General features: G+C 39.9%; 1 protein-coding gene across 1 annotated transcript in view; it reads right to left on the minus strand.

Annotated features, from left to right (window-relative positions):
• Positions 1–21,044, minus strand: part of PCDH15 (protocadherin related 15) — a 459,942-nt gene that overhangs the window by 56,913 nt on the left and 381,985 nt on the right. The window contains exon 27 of the mRNA XM_074830171.1: positions 12,234–12,361. Within this exon, the coding sequence (XP_074686272.1) occupies positions 12,234–12,361 (128 nt within the window). The remainder of the gene's footprint in view (positions 1–12,233; positions 12,362–21,044) is intronic.

A 21,044-nucleotide genomic window follows, 5' to 3' on the forward strand; every position in this document is an offset into this window, starting at 1 on the left:
CAATGAAAGAGGCATTTTGAAATTTTAAGTGTGCACCCTCTAAAATCTGGCAGGTCAGATGCCCAAAGCTCGTAGACAGGCTATGAGTTAATTTTCAGAAGTTCTGGCAACTCAGTGGCACTCCAGAGAAATCAATGGCCTCAGCATCATTACAGTTCAGGCTATTTCTATCCCAGAAACAATCTACACACAAAAAACAGGTGCAAAACAGCCTGAGGAACTTGGAAGAACCATCAGATTTCAATTTAAAATATTTTACCTTTGTTGTTTCCATTCCCCCCCCTATTTATACTTCGATCAAACCTAACAACACTCAGTGCAACGTTCAGCTTTGCAGGACCACCAGAGAGAGCTTGTGAGCTGATGACATTAATGTACCAACTTCTGTAATACAGAGCAAGGATGTTTGCTATTCTTGTAATTTGTCCTGAAGGTAAATATTTTTGACACTTCATTAGGAAGAGATATACGACATCTCAAGAGTTGCATTATGACTGTCAAAGAAGAGATAGAGCTATACTTAATCTTAATATTACAGCAGTATATCTTCCGTTATGTGCAAGAAATACAGATGTCTCCTAAATTCTGCTGTGATTGAGTACTGTTAAATATGTATGATTTTAGGAATTACCAGGCCAAATTCAACCCTCCTGTGACTGAGCATAAGCACGCCCACACAAATGGAGTTTCGCTGGCATCACCGTGCTCTGCTTCCAGCCCTTACCCATCTCCTCTCCCATGGAGGAAGAGACACAACTGTTGGAGTGCTCCCTAACCCCACCACAAAAGCACATTACACCAGCCAAACACCAAGCTGAAATATGCTGCTCTAGGCCCCAACATGAGGGTACTTACTTCAAAGTCACTAACAGTTATTTTTTATAAAATTTTATTGGCAACTATCTCTCTTGGAGCAAGAAGACCAATAAGTCAAGCATTCTTGGTGACTCCATCTCCTATCCAAGGACTGCCAGCACAACTTGCAGCAAGTCATTAGAAACGTTGAAATTCCTGGCACTGCAGAGGCAGCAAAGAGATGGATGCTGTCAGTGCTGGGTTTGCTCTCAGATAAACGACGTCTAATTCAGCTCAGCGCTGCAGCAGCAATGGGATGAAGGGTACTGCTGCTTTGCTGCCAACAAAAATTGCTTTTAACACATCAGTTGCCTTAAAACAGAGAGGAAACAGAAGGGTACTTTCTGTTTAGTTTTTTTTTTTTTCCTTTAGGAGGACTGAGAGGGAAAAAAAGCATTAGCTCAAGTACAGAAATACACAGGACTCTCTACAGCTGAGTCAAGCTGCACGTCTGGAAGACAAGAGATGAAAATAGATGATCCAAAAACTAGGAGTAATAGGCATCCCTTTAGTGGTGTCTCTGTAACCAGTTACAGTTTCTCCTAGTATATATGGTTTTTTATGATGTAACTGGTGTAACCCATTAACACAAGACTTGGGTTGCATGTGAGCACCTCACAGAGCAGCTGTCCCCAAAGGCTGTCCAAATACCTCACAGCTGAGAATTTGGTGGAAAGAGGTCTGTAAAAGAGGTTAAATTTGAGGAGCAGATGCCAGGACATGCAAAGCTACAAATTTCTGAGGCAGTCTGTGGCAAAAACACTGATGAGCAAGAGTTCAAAAGTGCTAGAGACAGGTAATACTGTAAAAGAGCGCTGTTGTGAAGAAATACAGAAAAAAAAAGGAGGAAGACTGCAACAGCTACAACAAACTTACTGGTTTAAGTGTCTGTAAATCACAAAGTAAAATTGCCTCTAAAAACAGTACATTGGCAGATGTGGCTTCAGAACTGAAAATATTCAACAATCTGTACATTCCTACCAGCAGAAGTGGTCTCTTTTATGTCCCAGCAACTGATTGGAAACAGTTGAACCCGCCATCTGCTAGGAATAAGAAAAAAAACCCAGCATCCCAGTCCCATTCATTTTACATGGCCTGTTAGCATCCTCAGGCTCATGATTAAGGGTGACCCTGATAGGGAGACTGAAAACATTTAAAATTAACAATTGCATTTAACTCTAAGCAGCTAGTTTGAATTTAGCTCACGCTGATGATAAAACCTGTAATCGTATGATGATTACGCAATAGCTTCAGGAGTTACGGTTAATGAACATTTTAATGCTCATCCCAGACAAGCCACTAGCAATTTTGGTGACAATATCAGTGTTATGGCCACATGGCATTGCTTTTACAGGTCTCTCCGGGTGAGGGGATAAGCACCCTGCTGTAACACTGTGATTGTGTGGCCGCGTAGTTGCGCCTCATACTGTGATATTCCTTGTGGAAATGTGCAGACTTGAGAAATGTAAAATAATCACCTCTTATGAGGGCTGCGTGGAGCCAAAGATTAATTAATTTATGCTTTAAATGCATCATTTCCTAGGCATACTTACAAAGGTACTACAACAAAAAGGAAAAGGACTCTGCTAAGCATATTGCTGATCACTGTCCAGCCCACTCTGAGTAAATCCCAGCTCCACAGAAACCTCTGAGAAATACAGGTATTTAGGAAAAAAAAAAAAAATTGAAGGAGAATTGTTCACTTTGTCCTCCAATGGTGTCAGAAAACCAAAGGTGTGGAAACATGGATCAATTTTGATAGGCTGTCTCATGGGAAAAAATGTTGAATAAGAGGTGTTCCCAAACTTATATTTTGAAAAAAAGATTAGAAACATTGGTTTTATAGAATTTTCCTGCTATGCCAATAGCAGTTAGTGCTCAATATGGTAGGTTTATGTGCATGTGCTAGGAGGGAGTGCAGACCACGCAGCTGATCCTCCATGGGGTGGGAATGGTCCAGCACTGCAAACACTCCAGGCATACCCCCCCCACTTCCAGCCCCTGTAGGAGTACTTTACTCTGGAAGGCATGTGCAGGACTAACAATCTTAGAACTGTTAGAAAATAACATAATAATTGAAATAATCTAATATTACATTTGAAAAAAATCGCAAAGGGTAGTAGTTTTTCTAAACCCTGCACCAAAGGAAAACAATAGTACTGGTTTTTACAGTAAAAAGTTTAGCAAGCCAACATGTTATCTAGAGAAGCATTCTTTGAAAGAAATTACCTGTGTGCTTGGAATTACTGTAATATTATTCTTAGCAGGGCAAGCAGCTTCCTGGCAGAGGCCAGACGTTACAGCAGATGCGCGTGTTTGAGGGCGAGCTGTTGTCGCTGCAAAGAGGCTTCAAAGTAGATTTGTACTTCTACCAAGTATGTTTTCTCCCTATGAATTACTCTGTGATTCATAAATCATATTTTAAATAATAAAAGATGACTGGCAAAGCAGTTAATTTTTACACAGTTGTTCTCTTGTGTACACGCAAAAGAAAAATTAAGAGAAGGGAAGACACTTTGTCTTTCACAGCAGAAGGCTGTCTCAAGGTGCCTAGGGTTGAATCTCACTTTTACACTCTGAAGATTTACTTGTCATCCCAAGGAAAAAGGAAGTACCAAAAGAACTCTAGAGGTTACAAGCATGAACAGAAAATAGCCAGAGATTTAACATGAATAAATCCGTTTGGGCAAAAAAGTAACCCCGGTATTCCCTACATAACACGTCTCCATATCCAGGAATTTTAAACACTTATTTTATCAATTGCTTTAGAGCAGTATGCAAGCACTAAGATAGACTGCTTTTCAAGGATTATGGTTAACTAAAGAGTAATTCCTGTTCCCCTGTGTGTCATTAGGGTAAAAACCTGTAGCATAAAATGGCTTTGGTTTATTTTGCTGTTCTGTGTATTAAGACATTCAGACAGTAATAAAGGATGAAGTTACATTAGGAACCCTGTCAGAAAGGGGCACAAACCACAGAAAAGGTCTGAATGAAAATCTGAGCAACCGTATTGTAAAAATCAAATTTCCTTCAGGATGTAACTGCATTTCAGACTCCACTGACTCCTACTATCATCATCAAACCTCTCTGCTGGCTTCATATTAGAGCCATTTCTATCAAGCCACTTCCAGAGACTTTGATTCACTGGCATTTATTTTGGCAAGCTTCCTTTTCTGCAAACATTTTCAGCACAAAAAAAACCTCTTTATAAACTGAGGAGTAATTCAGAAAAAGACCCTCTCACTTTGTTTACTAGAATTAAGACCTCTGATATTTCCTCATTTAAATGCACTTCAATAAACAAAACTGGAGAAATTAATACTGTAAAAGAAAATGTTTAAAAAGAAAAGGCTAATAACACACCATTACAGTGAAAAGGCAATTCCTGCTAGTAATTTCCCTAAAGATTGTGTTGATTTTGGTTTTGTTTTTATAGAGCAGATTGAAAATATTGTGTATGTGGCTAAAGGAAGCCTGGATCTAATTCTGAGGGGAAAACCAGGAGTTATATGAAAATACCAGTGGCAAAGCGAAATAACTAATTCTAGTATAATGAAATGCAAAGTAAATCTCAAACCACAAAATTCATAAATTAGCAGTTACGAGTATTACATCTGTTTTTAATTAACATATTCATTACAAAAAGCATGAAAAAGCCTTTAATCATGGAAATGGGCTCTTACGTAAGTTGAAAATTCTGGGGAAAAAAGAGAATTGCAGAAAAGGGAAGAGAACATAAAAGGTTATTATAACACCAATCCCCATCAGGAGTGTCCTGAAACCTTGTTCTGAGCACCACCAGAACTGTAATTAAAGCGATTATCCAGACTGCTGTTCCAGCTGTCCCACCGCCGCAGGCACGGAGTCAAAGGGAAACCCAAATAACCAGCAACCAAGACGTGCTCCGACTGTCCTACCACCACGGCTTCTGACTACCCTTGGTCTTGCAGCATATCATCAACCTGGACTCAGAAGATCTCATCTGTGCATTGTATATCTTTGGGGGAAGTGAGTAGGCTTAAAAAGACAGCTGTGGGAAACTGCTTGTAGATTTGAGATGCAGTAATCAGCCTCAGCTATCATTTCAGGAGAAATGGTATTTAATACAGCTCCACGTTTCCTGCTGAGCTATTAACAATATAAACATGGTCTTGAAGATGCAAGGACTAAAGCTTCAGTTAAAAAGTGACATTTGAATAAACACATTCCTCTAATATTTTTCTTAGAGACATTAGCACTTATCAGCTGTCAGAGGACATGCCTTAAAACAATCATATTCATACAGAATAATTCATATGGCATATCATTAACCAAATTAATTCTAATTAAAAGTGACTGTTTGATAATGATTTGTGCCGTTCTTCTGAGTTCAAGCTTCCTTTCTATCTATTTATAGGAATCTTTCTAAAAATCTAGAGCAAGACAACACATTACCCTATTCTGAAAGGATTTTATAGTCAAATGAATGTATTTAACAGAGCGGTTGCTGCTGCTAGCAAGATTGCTGCACTTTATAGTGCTGGGAGAAGCAATCTATAGTATTTGCTTTAGTTTCATATGTAACTCTTTTGATGATGAGAGAAGTGTTTATCCAATATTTTATTGACCTACATGTCTCCAAATTCAATTTGTCTGTAAGATTATGTACTCTGTACTAGTTTTCTTCACTCCCTGCATCTTTTCGTGTTTGACCCATGGCGGTTAGATTTTTTTCTTACTCCCAGTACTACTCATGAGGCCGTATGGCATAATTAGTGTGAAGACTGGGGTGCTTTACAAAATATTTTTCAAGAGGGGAAGAACTATGCTTTGATGGAAGGGGTGAAATTTTGTTCAAGCCACAGAGTACAGCATGATTTAAGCAACTGAAGTTAAACACACACGTTCAGCAGTACATTTGCAATGAATTTATCTAAAAACGATTTGCATAAACTACTATATTAAAAATTAATGACTACAGCAAATCATTAAGTACTGTTAAAGAGGAACTAATTGTGTTGGGGTTTTGTTCAATTTGAAAGCGGTAGCTTTTGCATAGGGCCATAAAGCTTGTGGTCTTTTTTTTTTCATAGAAATTATACTCATCAACAATAAGCCATTCTTATGTGCCAATAACATTGTACAAAGACAGAGAGGTAGTTGAGAATAACTTATTAAATGCCAAAAGGAGACACCACTGGAGATCTGCCTACAGTTTAAGGGAGTCTCAGCAGGACAGCGATGACCTAGGGCAAAGCTTGAGCAGAAATTGCCCTGCACACACTCCCGCTTTCCTCGGGGAAAAGGCAGGGGCAGGGCTGCGAAGAGCGCCACGATCACCTTAATACATCCCTTGGCCTGGACATTTGCTGGAAGAGGCCATGGTGGATCCTGGGGGGGGTAGGGATCACCCTGGGGGTGAGGATCTGGACATAAACACAGCTGTTAATCCTATCCTGTAATGTGAGCGCCTCTTGGTATGAACACTGACATTTCAGACTATTTTTCTTTTTAAACTATTGCAAAACTAGACACATTTTTTAAAAACTTAAAATATTGTTTACCTCTTGCTTGGTGTAACCCACATACTCTCCAAAATAAAGGTGCAGTGAATTTCTACCCAGATTATAATTTTTGAACCTCCTTAGTATCTACGCTGGTAATCACCTACAAAATTTAGTACTTCCTAACTAACTTCTCTCGGCTCACCCTTTCTATCTCCCATTTGAAAAAAAAAAAACCAAAAACAAAAAATGATATTAGCTTAAACTGTTGCTAAACAGTAATTGCTGGCAAGTGCCTGCCACTGTGATTATTATGCTTAACTAGTTTAATTGCAGCAATGGCAAATAAAAGCAGGCATACCCTCTAAATCACATCTAACTGCAGGAGCCATATCAATATCTAAATACCAGCCATTTCAATTACTGCAATTAACCCACCCATCCATTGATCTTTTCCCATGGTTATTCCACCCACAGTGATGGGAGAAAGCAAACCTGTTTGCACAGGCCTGCTCCAACCTCTCTCCAGACAACAGGAGCTGGGTTAAAGCATCTCGTTAAAAGAGCTCCACAGTGCCCCAGAAGACCTGCCCCCTTGTAAAGCTGTCCCAAAGTTTCAGCTCTCGATCGGTGCAGCCATGTTAGTATGATCTCCCTCCTGGCCTCTGATGTTCAGCTCAGGAAGATGTTGCAAACCTCAGGAAGTTGTAACTGAAGATATCTGAACACAACAAAGAGCTGTGTGGTGTTCATTCAAACCCTCTGCTAAAGCCACAAACAGCTTTGACCTTGAGCTTTTAGGAGAAAGAAGAAGTTTCAAGATGAGTCTTGATTTTCTGTCATGATACTCTCCTCAAAAATGGATGCATGGATAAATGGTAATAGAAACCAAACCACTACCTGGCACTTGGACTTAACATGAAATTCCAGACCCTGATCTTCAGATGTAAAAGGCCGAAGCAGATATAGGTGCCCAGATGATGAGTTGTTACCTCAAGTATTATGTACTTAAACCCCCACTTTGCTTTCAATATAAGTAAACCAGCAATGACCACCTTCTTGCAATAAATCTGACCCTTGTTTTCAACCAACAATATCTCCTTCTGCCACTACAGAAAAAGGCTTTTCTCGCTAACAAAACCAGCACTGGTGTTCCCAAAATTAGGGCTTCCAGAAACAGTAACCTCCACCAGCCTGCCAGAAGGGGCTTGTTGGGGAATTTTTATTGCACCCCTTGAGGAAAATTCAACACATCTGGCTTAAAATATAAAAATATAATTAATGAATGTGATTTATTTTCTCTGAAAGTCTGCTAAAATATGGTTAACTAGTAAATTATGATATAAAAGTCATGTTATATAAAACGTTTTGCTACTATACGAGGGCAATCAAATAGAGTGCCAAATGGTTGCCTGCCCTTAGTGCTTCCACCACTTGGGCAAGGAGGTCACCTCAAACGAGGAGAACTTTGCCACTGTATAACTTTCACTTGAGAAAGTAAGTGTAGGTTCTCAGAATGGGAATTACCTTCATTTGTGGCTTAAATATCCCGTTACATGATCTATACCATCTTTATGGTACATAACAGTTACACAATTGATGAAAGAGTCATGAGAAATATATCACCATTAACTTCAGTTGCATTTTTATGATATAAAAGCAGAAGATGGATCCTATCTCACCTCTGATCAAGTACTGTTTTTTCCCTACTTATGCTCTCTTCCCTGAATTGGGTTGTCCTCATTTTTCTTCTAATATGCCCTACTGTTTCCCAGACTTCAGTTTATCCCCTCCCCTGTGCAATTTCTTTAGCATCTCACTTCACTTAGAGAACCAGACCTTGACAACCACTTCTACATATTGACAGCATCGTAAACACCCTGGTACAAAACGATGTGATGACTTATATTAGCCCTGTCCACAGATGCAGGAAGTGACATAGGTCATTAGAAGCATGGAGATTCACATGAAGAGATATAAAAATAAGGGCCTTGGAGAGCGATGAGTCAGAGTTAGTATTAAACATACACACACACAGAGTGACTGAGAAAGAAAAGGAGGACTGGGAATTTTCAGATAACTGACCCGACTATCCAAATCATCCACTACTAATAGAAGGCTTTGACTTTCAAGTTTCGAAGCAAAATCTGTCACTTACAGATAAAAATGAAAAGAGAAACCAAAGAAGCTAGGAGGTAATCAACAGAGTCCCTGTTGTATTAAACAAAATTAAGCATTCTAGAGCTACAAGGAAAACTGGCTCAATTCAGAGTCCATTCTTCTCTCAGTAACAACAATCTTACACTTCAATTTAAAACAAACACTCCTTCCCTCAGGATAATGGAATGCACATAAGAAATCAATTAAAAAGTGAATGTCATTTCTACACATTTAGTACCTATTTAATGCTGGTATCTCATTGAAGAGTACAGGGATAAAAATGGCAAGTTTGGGTCTCAGTGTGCAGGAAGTCTTGCCTACTTTTCCATAACAGTGACAGTGTGGCATTGCTGTGATGTGACACTATTCATAATTAGAAAATATTGGTTCACTGAGTCTCAATAACAATGATTTCAACCACCTATATTAAGAAGTTTAACATCTTTCAGTTGTAAAAAATATTCTGCTAGTCAATACCCCATGTTTCAGGATCATCAAAGTTGTCAGTGACAGGAAGCATGAGAATATGCTGAGAATATCAGTTTCTTTACAGAATTACTCAGATGTTATTAAAAAATTTAGCAACTATTAATGAATGCAGAAGATGAGAGTAAATGCCTTTAAAATTCCTGCTAAGAACTTCGCTTCCCCATTAGAATCAAAATATGAATAATTTCTACAGTGCAAGCTTTGCGTGTACTTTATTAATGTTCTTAAAAATTTCAACTTGGAAAACTATGCATTTAATTCTACTCACCTGAACTCTTCAAGAAAAGACATTCATTTAATTAATTCTTCTTAACACTAATTGGAATGGGTATCATATTTAACTAACAGAGCACTTACTGTTTTTTCTAAAGGACAGAAAATGAACTAACTAGCATCAACTGCTGAAAATGCTTGGAGCTAGAACAATAAATTACAGCCTGATTTTCTGCAACAAGCACTTTTTAACTGTTTATAATTCTACAATTTTACAGTTTGTTTCGAATTTACTTTACTTTACAAGCAAACAGTTATCTTTGATGTCATCCACTAGCAACAACTTCTGTCTTATACCTTGTTCCATTTTGCCTGTCAGCAAAGTCGGGGAGAATTCTGTCACACGTTTTAACAGAAACAGGTTAGAGACATAAAATTGTAACTTCTTTTGTGTCCTCCTTTGATAATCCTTTTCTGTCCTCTGATCACCTTTTCTGAGTCAAAAGTTTCTAAAGGGTAAAAGCAGATTCCCCTCTTCACCCCTGAATATCCCTTACCTGTATGCCTGCTTTTTTTTCACACACTTCTTATCCCTCTTCAAAATCTAGGTAGGATTTCACAGCCTGTTCCCACTTTGTATGATCAACTCAAAATGTAATTTTACATTTGCATCTTGGGTTTCATTTACTTTCACACACACACAACACTCCTTTATCTAAGTAACTTTGCTATTCAGTATCTATCTGCTCCAGTATCTTTGTACAGTACTGTCACATTCAGCACTTCTAAAGTTCATGGATTTGATATAATTTTTGGTCTCCTATTTTTGAGTATGTTAGAGCTTCAGGTTAAGGTTCGTAGCCAGAAACAAAAGCCAGCAAAATGTCTGGAAAAAAAAAGACATTAACAAAAATATTACCCTTACCTTCAAAACTCTGCTCAATTATGGTCTCAGATCACCCTAAGAGCAACACTACCACTATTTCTTTAATCTGTGCATCTAGAATTTCCTTTCCACCGAACTGAGCAGACGTCTGGCTCTATGTCACTATCTATTTTATGTAGCGTAGAAATCCCGTGTACCTTAAAACTGCAATACAGAAGATGGAGGAAAAGAAATTGGCAAAAGGAAATTCTACAGTTCTTTTTCTGAATGTATTATTTCCAACACACAATGTTGCTTTATTGCTCACTTTACAATTTCTTTACTTGCATGGAAATAAATCTTTAAAGTAAACACAGGCGTTGCACACGCTAGATGACTTTTTTTGGCTTTGTTTACTAAGTCTGAACTATTCACAGTTGATAAAGTAGAGGTAAGTAAACACACCTATTTAACAAGCTTTCTGGGCTAATCACTCTTTTCAGTTATCAATCCGTATCTTTCATCTCCTCTCATCGTAATTCCTTCCTACACCTTCCCTTTCCTTCAGGATTGCTACTTCTTTTTAACTGTTACAAGGGAAGTTGCACTGACTTTGATCTGCCAACTGATCTGATCTGATCCGGTTCCCCAAAGTACCCTGCAGGTTGGGTACAGGTCTTTCCATCAGGCAACATTTCACTCTGCCCCCTGAACAGCATCCTTTGCTACACCAGGAGCACACTTGGGGCAAAGCCGTATTAAGGCTCCTTCTCATTTTTGCAGCTGGGAGACTAGCAAGCACAAGCTCAGCCTTAGCACCAGCCCAGGGCAGTGTGTAATTTGAAATTTCTGGCCAGACGCATTCAGTAGGTCTGTCCCTACCTGCTATGGCCTCAAACACAACCTGCCTGCAGAGGAAACCTGGAAGAATTGGCGTAGGGCAGACTTACACACTATAATGTTCCCTTTCCAAGATATCTTCAGTAAATTCTCAGCTGTTTACTTGGACTGCTGTATGTGTTTCAAGAAAAGACCAATATGGATACCCTGGGGACAGAAATTTGCCTATGATAAGCACTGTATAAAAAAATAAGAAAAAACAAATACTCTGGACTAGTTCACAAAGTAAACAAATTTAATCTACAGAGGCTTCTATCGAATAGTCAATGCTTAACAATTTCCCACTTTTCTGCCATTTCTGGGCTTACTTCTGGAAGGACTGCCACGAAGCAAAAAAGCAATGGACAACTTTAATAAGCTCTGATATTCTCTATTTCATTCCTGGTGCTCTAAACACATCATGAGGTCAAAGTAAAACTCTTAGCAGGTCATATTTCTGTGCCCTTTCATGCATAAGCTAGAATCAGCAACTTCAAAGCTATTCCACTAATGCTTAAGGTGAAAAAAGATGTAGGAGGCCTGCTGAGGTAACAAAATAAAGGCAGAGGAAACAAGCTGACTTGGGAAGTCCTGGCAACTCAAGCTGTCTCTAGCACAAGAGATTGCATCACAAAGCATTTTATAAAAAACAAATAGCTTTTATTCTAAGCGATTTTTATGTCTGATGCTATTTACATTCTATATATTATCTTTCCTTGAATTTTCTCTCTCTTTTTTTAAAGAAAACCCTACAGATAATCAATTTTACTCACAATTTCTGTCACAGTGCACAGATCTGAAATTGGTTTGCTGTCCTGAAACAGAAACTATTATTTCCTTTCCAAAGCAAAGAAGTAGTCAGAAAAATTTAAGGTAGAAATTAGTGTTGAGCATAAAAGAATCCTCTAAATATTAACATTTCTAAAATGATAGCTACAAAATTGTCAAATGAAAAACAAGCACATAAAATTCAATAGAAATAAAACCCGTCTTTTAAGCTCAAAATCAACCTTGTGTCAGTAACTGCTGGAATACTGGGCCAATGCACGTCAGTCATACACACAAATGGAAACCTCACATTTATACTCAGACACTGATTTCACGAGAAGAATTCTCCGATCTGTGCTCACTATAGCTGTTTATAAGAAGAATGGAAATTACTGCCAGTGTCTGAGAAGCTCAAGCAGTTTTACAAGAAACATATTTTGTAACCTCCTGTGAAAAATCAAACCAGTGAGTGAATACTTTCCCACTGCAAGTGAATATTGTTTTAAAAATTTCAGTCTTACCTTAACTTTAAGCACAGAAGAAAACATTCTGGCATCTTCAGACACCCCTCCAATGTACATTTTTTTGGTAAAGACAGGCGCATGGTCATTTTCATCCTTCACTTCAACAAATACCTTGGCTGTATTACCTAAAAGAGGGAATGAAAGGGATACATAGAACATTTTGTGCAATAAATCTTGAATACCTACTGGAGTTCGTACATTTACAGCCCAAACTGATCATAAAATAAGTGTATGGATAATACTATAAAAATAAATACATTAGAAATAATAGCACATTTGGTACGGAAAGTATGAACTTGACGGAAGTCAAGAGATTTCATGCATTATTTTTTTTTAATCTACTGACATAAAAAGGCCTGAACCATAGGCCTCGAACCAAAGTTGACTTCTGAGTGAACCTAGGAGTTGACTTCTGAGTGAACCTCCTGACCAGCAGCATATCAGCATGAAATATGACTGTGGTAATATCCTCTGAAAACGATAAAGAATATATATTTTTGGACCCTAAACCAGCTGTTTCTTAGAAGACAGGAACTCCTTGGACGTGCCCGGCATCCTGGCCAGATGGGGGATGTACCTCAGTGAAGTGAAGCCAATCTACCAGATGCTTCCGTGCCCTTTCTTTATACGATTTGTTTGTTAAACTGTATAAAAGCAGGACCCTCTCACAGCGAAGATGGAGACCTCACCTACGAGTGGATGCACTGCACAGGACTTCCCAATTGCTGGGAGTGGTTCTCCGATCCTTCGCTGTGACGGGGCTCCCCAGCTGAAGCAGGATCTGGATGATGGTAAAGTATTGGGGCAACTGGTGATGTATCTTTCTTCACCACTGCTGCTAACTTTATGTAGTAATGATCAGGTGCGTTGCCTTGCTTATTATCAGGTGCATTACCTTGCTTAGTCTTTCTGTTGCTTTAAACTAAAGTAAAATAAGCTTATCTTTTTAACTTGATGTCTGTGTCTTTTCTGTTGACCCTGTCAATTGGCAAAACATCTACCTTTATTGATTCTGCATTTGCTACTTTTTCTGAATGAATCTTGATTTCACCTGGACCTGAAATTTGCACCTTTACAGAAAATGATTCCCATTATCTCTACACCTGCACTTTGCTATTTGGGCTATCTGAATTTGCCTGTAAGGAAGAAGCTGCTATGGCTTTCTTTAGAAAACAAGCAATTTGGGGAAAATATAAGAAAAGACCTGCAACTAATTTTTCAAATAAATAGGAAAGCATGAGTAGGAATACTGTACTCTAGTTACACAGATTTTGGTCCAATTAAATTCTCACAAGTGTTATAAAAAGGTAATGAACAGGTGATGTATGCTAGTAGTTGCAAACAGCAGCCTGATTTTTCCACTTCACATGCGGCTTGCTTTATATATTTTAATTATTACTAACTCCCATGCAAATACTTAATGGGTGATTCTGCCGTGGTGTCTGTAAACTCACAAATGGTCATAGGCTGGCTAAGGAGACTCAAAACCCAAAGAATTTACTGTGTTAATTGAATGCATGCCTAAGCCTGTCTTCATCACAAACCTGGCCTGGCCCACAGGAACGCAAGAAGTATCCCCTCCTCCCTTAAAGGTTCAACACATCTTCAAGCAAAATACCGCTGTTGATTTGTGTTTTATTAAACAGTTATTGATCCACCCCACTGAACAATAAACATCTCTCTCCTTCTGCAAGAAAAAAACATCTAGCAAAAACTATGGACCTAGTGCAAAAAAGATTCAACTGCACAGTAATCTATACCAACATCTGTTTGTCTCTTTCAGAATTATATAATCCAGAAAGATTGCTGGAAATGATGATAACAGTTCATTAAAACCACATTTTCAAGTGATAAATCGCCTCATTTCAGAGCTGGTTTTCCCAACTTGTTGCAGTGCCAGGGTAATTTAAATATTGCACAGGTGCCATGCTGATCAGAGTTAGCTTCAAAACACAGTCTCATTTAGGAAGAGCTTAGTAGCTGTATCTTCAGGGGACAAAAAAATTAAAACCCAGACTATATCTTAGACTGCCAAAATCACGAAATATATTCCGTCTATCTGATGGTCCAACTGATGGGAAAGCAATGAGGACTTCATAAACTTCACTGAAATCTGAGAAAAACATTTAAAACACCATCCAATGCATTAATACAGAGAGGAAAGAGAAAAAAAAAAAAAAAAAGGAAAGAAAGGAAATTACATTTTTAATTATTCACCTTCCACACTGATCTGTGCAGATATGTTAAACAACTTGTAGGTGCTGTTACTTCATGGGAAAATGACTTCATGACAAGCTCTCTTTTTACAGATGTGAAAAAAAAAGCCATAATCAAACACCTGAATGTGTGTAATGTGGACATAATGGTCTATTTGTAATCATCTCTGGTTTATTTATGTTCATTTTAAAAGAATGCTTCTTACCTTGACTACGTTATTTATTACAGAGAAGAAGAATTTCAGTCAAAGAGGTATTGCGAGGTCCCATGAATAGTCAAATCTCTCTCTTGTTAAACTGGATCCTTACTGTTTCTGACTGCAATACTAAGTTACAGTTAGAAACTGCAGCCCTGTCGAGAAAAACGAGATTCCCAGGCAGGCTTTTTCACTGCAGCGTTACACCCTTTAGGGGAGAAGGCAACTGAAGCAGGATTACAGGCAATGTGTGTAAGCGACCTTGCCCTGCTGAGCTAATAAACAGTTGTATCGATGGCTGACACCAGTTTACTGCTGTAGGGAAGATCCTAATTGCATCACGTTCAGTGCTGTTAGGACTAGGCATTTGCTAACCTGCGCTATCTCTAACGCAAATTAAACATCTTTTGCCTAGTGCTCACTATCTTCATCATTTCAAGCCAGTTTTGGTGAGGTGGCTTAGCCTCGTGCAAAGTTTGCTTTGCAATTTTCTCAGAAACATTTGTTTAATTTGCTGGTAGTTCTCTGAGCTGCCAAAATGCTGATTTGTTTAGCAACAGTTGAATGCTTTGAAAATGAGAAACGAAAGTTATTACATTAAGTACAAAGCAAATTAAATATCCCGCATATATACAGACTAACATTAGCATCGTTAACGTTAAATTAAACATATATACCTTCATTTTATCTTACTGCCTGATTTTTATATTCAGCTTATATTTCATTCACTCTGGCAGATGGGGGGGAACATGGCATCTGCGAACTCCTCCCCGCCACGTGCTTTTTACCCAGTTCCAACCTACAGCTGGCTGTAGCGAATGACCCCAGCCAGTTACACAGGTTGCCTTAATCTCACAGAATCACAGAATCATTCAGGTTGGAAAAGACCCTTGGGATCATGGAGTCCAACCCTCAGCCCTACTCTACAAAGTTCTCCCCTACACCACATCCCCCACCATCTCATCCAAATGACCCTTAAACACACCCAGGGATGGTGACTCCACCCCCTCCCTGGGCGGCCTATTCCACTCTCTGACCACTCTTTCTGTCAAAAATTTTTTCCTCATGTCCAGTCTGAACCTCCCCTGTTGCAGTTTAAAGCCGTTCCCTCTTGTTCTACCACTAATTCCCTGTGAGAAGAGACCAGCACCAACCTCTCTACAATGTCCTTTCAGGGAGCTGTAGAGAGTGATGAGGTCTCCCCTCAGCCTTCTCCTCCTCACACTGAACAGTCCCAGCTCCTTCAATCTCTCCTCACAGGATTTATTCTCCAGGCCCTTCCCCAGCCTCGTTGCCCTCCTCTGCACTCACTCCAGCACCTCGAGATCTCTCTCGTATTGAGGTGCCCAAAACTGGACACAACACTCCAGGTGTGGCCTCACCAGTGCAGAGCACAGGGGGACTGTCACCTCCCTGCTTCTGCTTCTACTTCTCACATCGGATAAACCTAGAAGCCTCACACGTTAAAATCCCTCATCAGAATCTGTGCCACGCGTGCGAAGGTTGTGCCAGACCCTTCACCGTGGGGGTTTCCCCGGCTGCTCTGCTCAATCCAGTCAGACATCCCCTGTGTGCAGGGTGCTGGCACCCAGAGACACAGGGTATGGGGCTCCAACGTCCACCAGCCCCACACCTCCAGCACCCTGACCGATTGAACAGACCACTCAGCCTGAGCATGTTTTCCAGAGTCTGGTTTCGACTCTGCCATTAGACTCTTTTTAATTCATATTCCAAATCTGTTAATGCTTGTTATTAATACTGTTTGTGCATCACTCTAGCCCTCTTTTCTGGTACCTGAAGGGAGGAAACAGCATCCGTTATATAATGTGCACTGTATGTTACTGATACTCTCACAGGTAGGACAGTCAACACCAAAGGACACCACTATTTACACTCACCTTCCAGAGGGGAAATTTTGTATCCCCATTTATGTAAAACCTTGCTTCTTTAGTATTCTAGATCTGTAATTCAGCTCCAGTTACATTCTTTTTCATGGATTCCAGGAGTTGAAACCAGAATTTACTCCTCCGTGGTACTTCCTGTGAGAACTCATGCAATCAACGTCTAATTCTTATTACTGTGACTGAGCTACCTAAATAGCTGGCCAGGTGAAAGAAGAAAAAGCATCTTTCCCTGGACAAAGCAGCACAGGACTGCCAGGGTGGTCAAAAAGAACAGAGAACTGATTGAGTGCTACAATTGCCTTCCTTCAGCTGTAAGGGAAGTGCTTCTCTGTACACAATGCATGCAAATAATATTTGATAAACAAACAGTTTCTTTAGTTTTACTGCACATTCTTATTGCTAGGATACATTTATTGTCTGGATTTTTCACACCAGTTAGTTCAACAGTCATGAAGGTCAAGTCAGTCTCCCGGAAAATACAACACAAAGGAAGTTTCTGCACCCCAATTTCCTGCAAGGTCACCTGTGTCCCATTTGGCTCCTCTCCTGTAGACCCCCCCCAGGATAAGCTGCAGTGCACAGGGTATACACAGAACTGTAGCTGCCTGTAAGCCATCTTCAGGTGATGAGAACCAAACATATTGCATGCACAGCTCCAGGTAAATAATTGCTCCCAAGACTAGAAGTTGAGGCATTTGCATCTTTCAGCTTCTGTGATTTGCTTAAGGAGAGTGAAAACATCCTGAAAGCTGCTCTAAAGGAAACCTGAGGATCCTCTGAAACACATAAAACTAGCAGATCATGAATGACTAACATAGAAAACAAAAACAACAAAAAAACTCCAGGGAGCTGGTCAGAACTAGTGTGTATTAGCATTTCCAGAAGTTCTTCCCAAACATACTTGTGGAAAACTCTTTTCCAGTATCACTGCTTACCTAAGTAGGGCTAATAACGTGCCTGATTCATGCGAGCCTGTAGTTTCTCGCCAGACTGCAGAAATTAAGTTGAATGAAAGCAATGCTTTTTGAACACCGGGATGGTGTCAACTATGCTTTTGAGTGTTACCAGATTTGTTTTACATTACGCTTTCACCAATGATACTGCACTTGTCTTCTATAACATGCCAAAACAGCCACTGATACAGCTGCTCTTCATGCATCGATAATTTTAACGTAAAAAATCTGCATCTAGCTTAAGCAGCGGCTCTTTGTTCTGCAGTAGGTAACGACATATTCTTTTTTAAAAGGTCTTTTTAAATCAAACTGGGAATGAGAACTGTAATTCGTCGGGGTTAGGAGCACTTTGCTTTACTGCTGTCTTACAAGTCTGTTGAGAAGACTTTGTACTTTGGCAGGTAAACTAAACTGTTCTGCAGCTGCGTTCAATCTCGCCTTACTAAATTTGGCAGAACCAAATAGGAATCAGCACCAAATGTTTTTCAGTGGCGTTTTGATCTAAATCAGCGTGTGCCCATAAACCCTGAAGAAGCTCATCATATGCTGTAGCTGATGAAGAATACCGCAAAAAGAAGCTTCGACAAGACGTAAACAGCAACGTATTTGGAACAGCACTGATCCAAGGTCTCATTTAAATAAATACGAAACATCTTTTTCTATCAATTAATCGATTGAAAGGGAGCTCACATCTTGTGTAGTCTCTCTGCTGTGTTGCCCAGAGAAATTTGAAGTTCGTCCCAGTAGCTTTCAGGGAAACTACCCCAGGGCCGCGTGGCAGCAGAGGCAGTTTCACAGCTATTTTGGCTCTGCAGCAGATTTTGTCCATCTGTCATGTCTCCCGGATTCAGGGACTGGCATGGCAGCCAACTTATAAAATACCATCAACACGAACTTTTGCAACATGTTTGAAACTAAAACTGTAAGGCTACTTGAAAAGTCAATAATACAGGGATGCAGAATTCATTTTCATATTTATCTTTGCAAAACTATCGTTCCCAATTAGGATGGAGCAGTTGCAGAATTTTGATTGCAAAACTAGTTTCATCCCTTTTCGCTTTATGATTCCCAAAGGTTTATTTTGTGATTAGAAAACCAAAAACATTACAGAAGAGACAGAACTGTTCTTTTACCCTCCAACACCCACAGCAAAGCCCTGCTTCACAGATGGGATTTCAACAGCAATTTGACAACAGAAATAACCCTCCTCCGGGCAGCGCCTCTGCATGTGTCGGGGGAATTGGTATGCACCACTTCTTGCTTGGGGCTGTGCCAAAGGCAAAAATAGTTCTAACTGAATGAATAAAACCCGTAAATATTAAATTGAAAAGTGATTTTTTGCTTAAAAATCTTTCAATACCAAAATGAAAAACATCTCTGCCAAGATCACATGTTCACACCTGGCACTGAAGGTGATATTTAGCACACCGGATTGAAATGCAAAAGTGTGGAAGTGTATTCCCCCTCAGCTGGTCTAACACTCTTGAGACACCTTATCTCCGGCTTGTTGAATTCTATTTCTAAGTTGATTTTTAATAAAAATTTGTGCTACTCTGAATTCTGAAGCACCTGTGAGAGTTTGGAGGGATATCTTGGTTTAGCTCTCACCTGTAGCAGGCTGGATGCAAATACAAAGACAACACTTGCCATTTCTAAAAAATAAATCTGCTTATCAAGCCAGTGAAAGCACAACTGTAAAAAATAACAAATTCAATGTTTGCAGTTCCTCTTAAAAGACAGTAAAACCGACCATGCAGTTCTGTCATTATTCTTGCATCTCTAGGAATGTGAAATACGTGCTTGCTGCTCTTCCTTTCCCTACTCTTTGATTAGAGCCAATCACGTCAGCAAGAGGGTAAGCGAAAGTATAAAAGAGGATGTGGGAGAGATGACAGTGGGACCACAAGCGATGCCAGAAGTTTCCTAATGAAGATGCAGGTGACAAGATCAGGGATGTAGGGTATAATTCCACTGCATTTACAAGTCCATGACAGAAGAAACCCTCCTTTTGACCCCTAGATGAGAACATGAATTACTTGGGAGGCAGAGGGGTCTCCCAGTCAGTCTTAGAGACAATCAAAACAAGACAAAATCTACAGTAGAGCAACCTGCAGTCAAAAACACTCCCTCTGGCCTCCCTCTCAACAACTGATTGAACAAAAAGCTGTTCACACAGGCAGCTTCTAATGAAGACAAACCTTTCATGCGGCACCGTGCCAACTGGTAACACCTTCGCCTGTAAGGTTTAATTTTTAAACAATCTGTTTGCATCCATGTCCATTTGCAGCCAGACACGGGAACAGCCCGGAGGCTACCTCGCTGAGCAGCCACAGAGGACAGGTGAAGCTATTCACAGACAGCAATGATAAGCGAAGATAAGAGAGCTAATGATAACCACTGTCGGCAGCAGTTCAGCAAGCGAGAGCGCAGTGGCAGGTTAAAAGGGTCATATGTACGGGAATGAAAAGATGCACTCTTCTCAGATGGTGGAAACTGTGAACACTGGAAAACATGAGACTGACTCCTCCACTTCGGGACTCGGAGGAATCTGAAGGGCCCTTTTGTCCGTAGTGTTCAAAAGCAAACATATTGTGGCTCTTGTAAAGACGTCCTTCTCTCCAGATCAAAGTGGGAAGCCTTGGTGTCTCCAACCACAGCGCATGTTTCATCTCTCTGGCACAGGGACCAGATGCCCACTAATGCTTTGATTCTTAAAACTGAGACCATGTTTACTCTGGAGGTAAAACCCTCTCTTCACCCCTTCTTGTCTATACCGCTCCACTGCTCTTTCTTACTGCGTTTAGGGGGCATTTTGCCTCCGCTGCTCGCTCTGGTTTCCCATAAACCCTTCTGCTTCCTCCTGTCCCACCTTCCTTGCCACAACAAGGTTATTGCTCTGACTGCACTTCCCTGGGTATCAAACTGCAGGACAGCGAGTTGCAGACAAAAACTTCGCGAACAGCTGACAGTGCTCAAATGTGGTAAAAAATGATGCTTCTGCTCTTGTTCAAGAAAGATTTCTGGATTAGTAAATGATTAATTGTACTGATACATTCCCTTCAGCTCACTAATTCACAGCTCGTTCTGGGAGGAAGGAGCTGCTCACTCTGTGATAGATTACAGAGCAGCACCTTCCAACTACAGAACACATCCTGCCACACACAGTCCTGTGATGTTCCCCTTATACATCCGTTTTTCTGTTTTTCATCTTATCCATTGAGGGAGAACTGAAAGCTTCTATTTGGAAGCTAAGAATCACAATCCTAATTTGACACCTCCAGTATACCACTGGAGTATGGTCTGTTGTGGTAGACAATCTCAGAAGCAAAGAGCAGACAGAAAAACACCCACACTGCTAAATTTAACTGGAGAAGTCCATTAATTCTGAAGGTCTTTCAGGGCTCGGCATCACCAGTTGCTGATTCCTCAAGCCAGAATTCCAACTTCTTAAATTCACTATCATCAGTAAACCAAACTCTTCCTCCATTCAAGTGAAGTAAAAATGCACTGCAATTGCATATTATAAAGTTTCAGTTAA

This window comes from Strix aluco, chromosome 7 (assembly GCF_031877795.1).
Source record: "Strix aluco isolate bStrAlu1 chromosome 7, bStrAlu1.hap1, whole genome shotgun sequence".
In the NCBI taxonomy this organism is placed as follows: domain Eukaryota; kingdom Metazoa; phylum Chordata; class Aves; order Strigiformes; family Strigidae; genus Strix; species Strix aluco.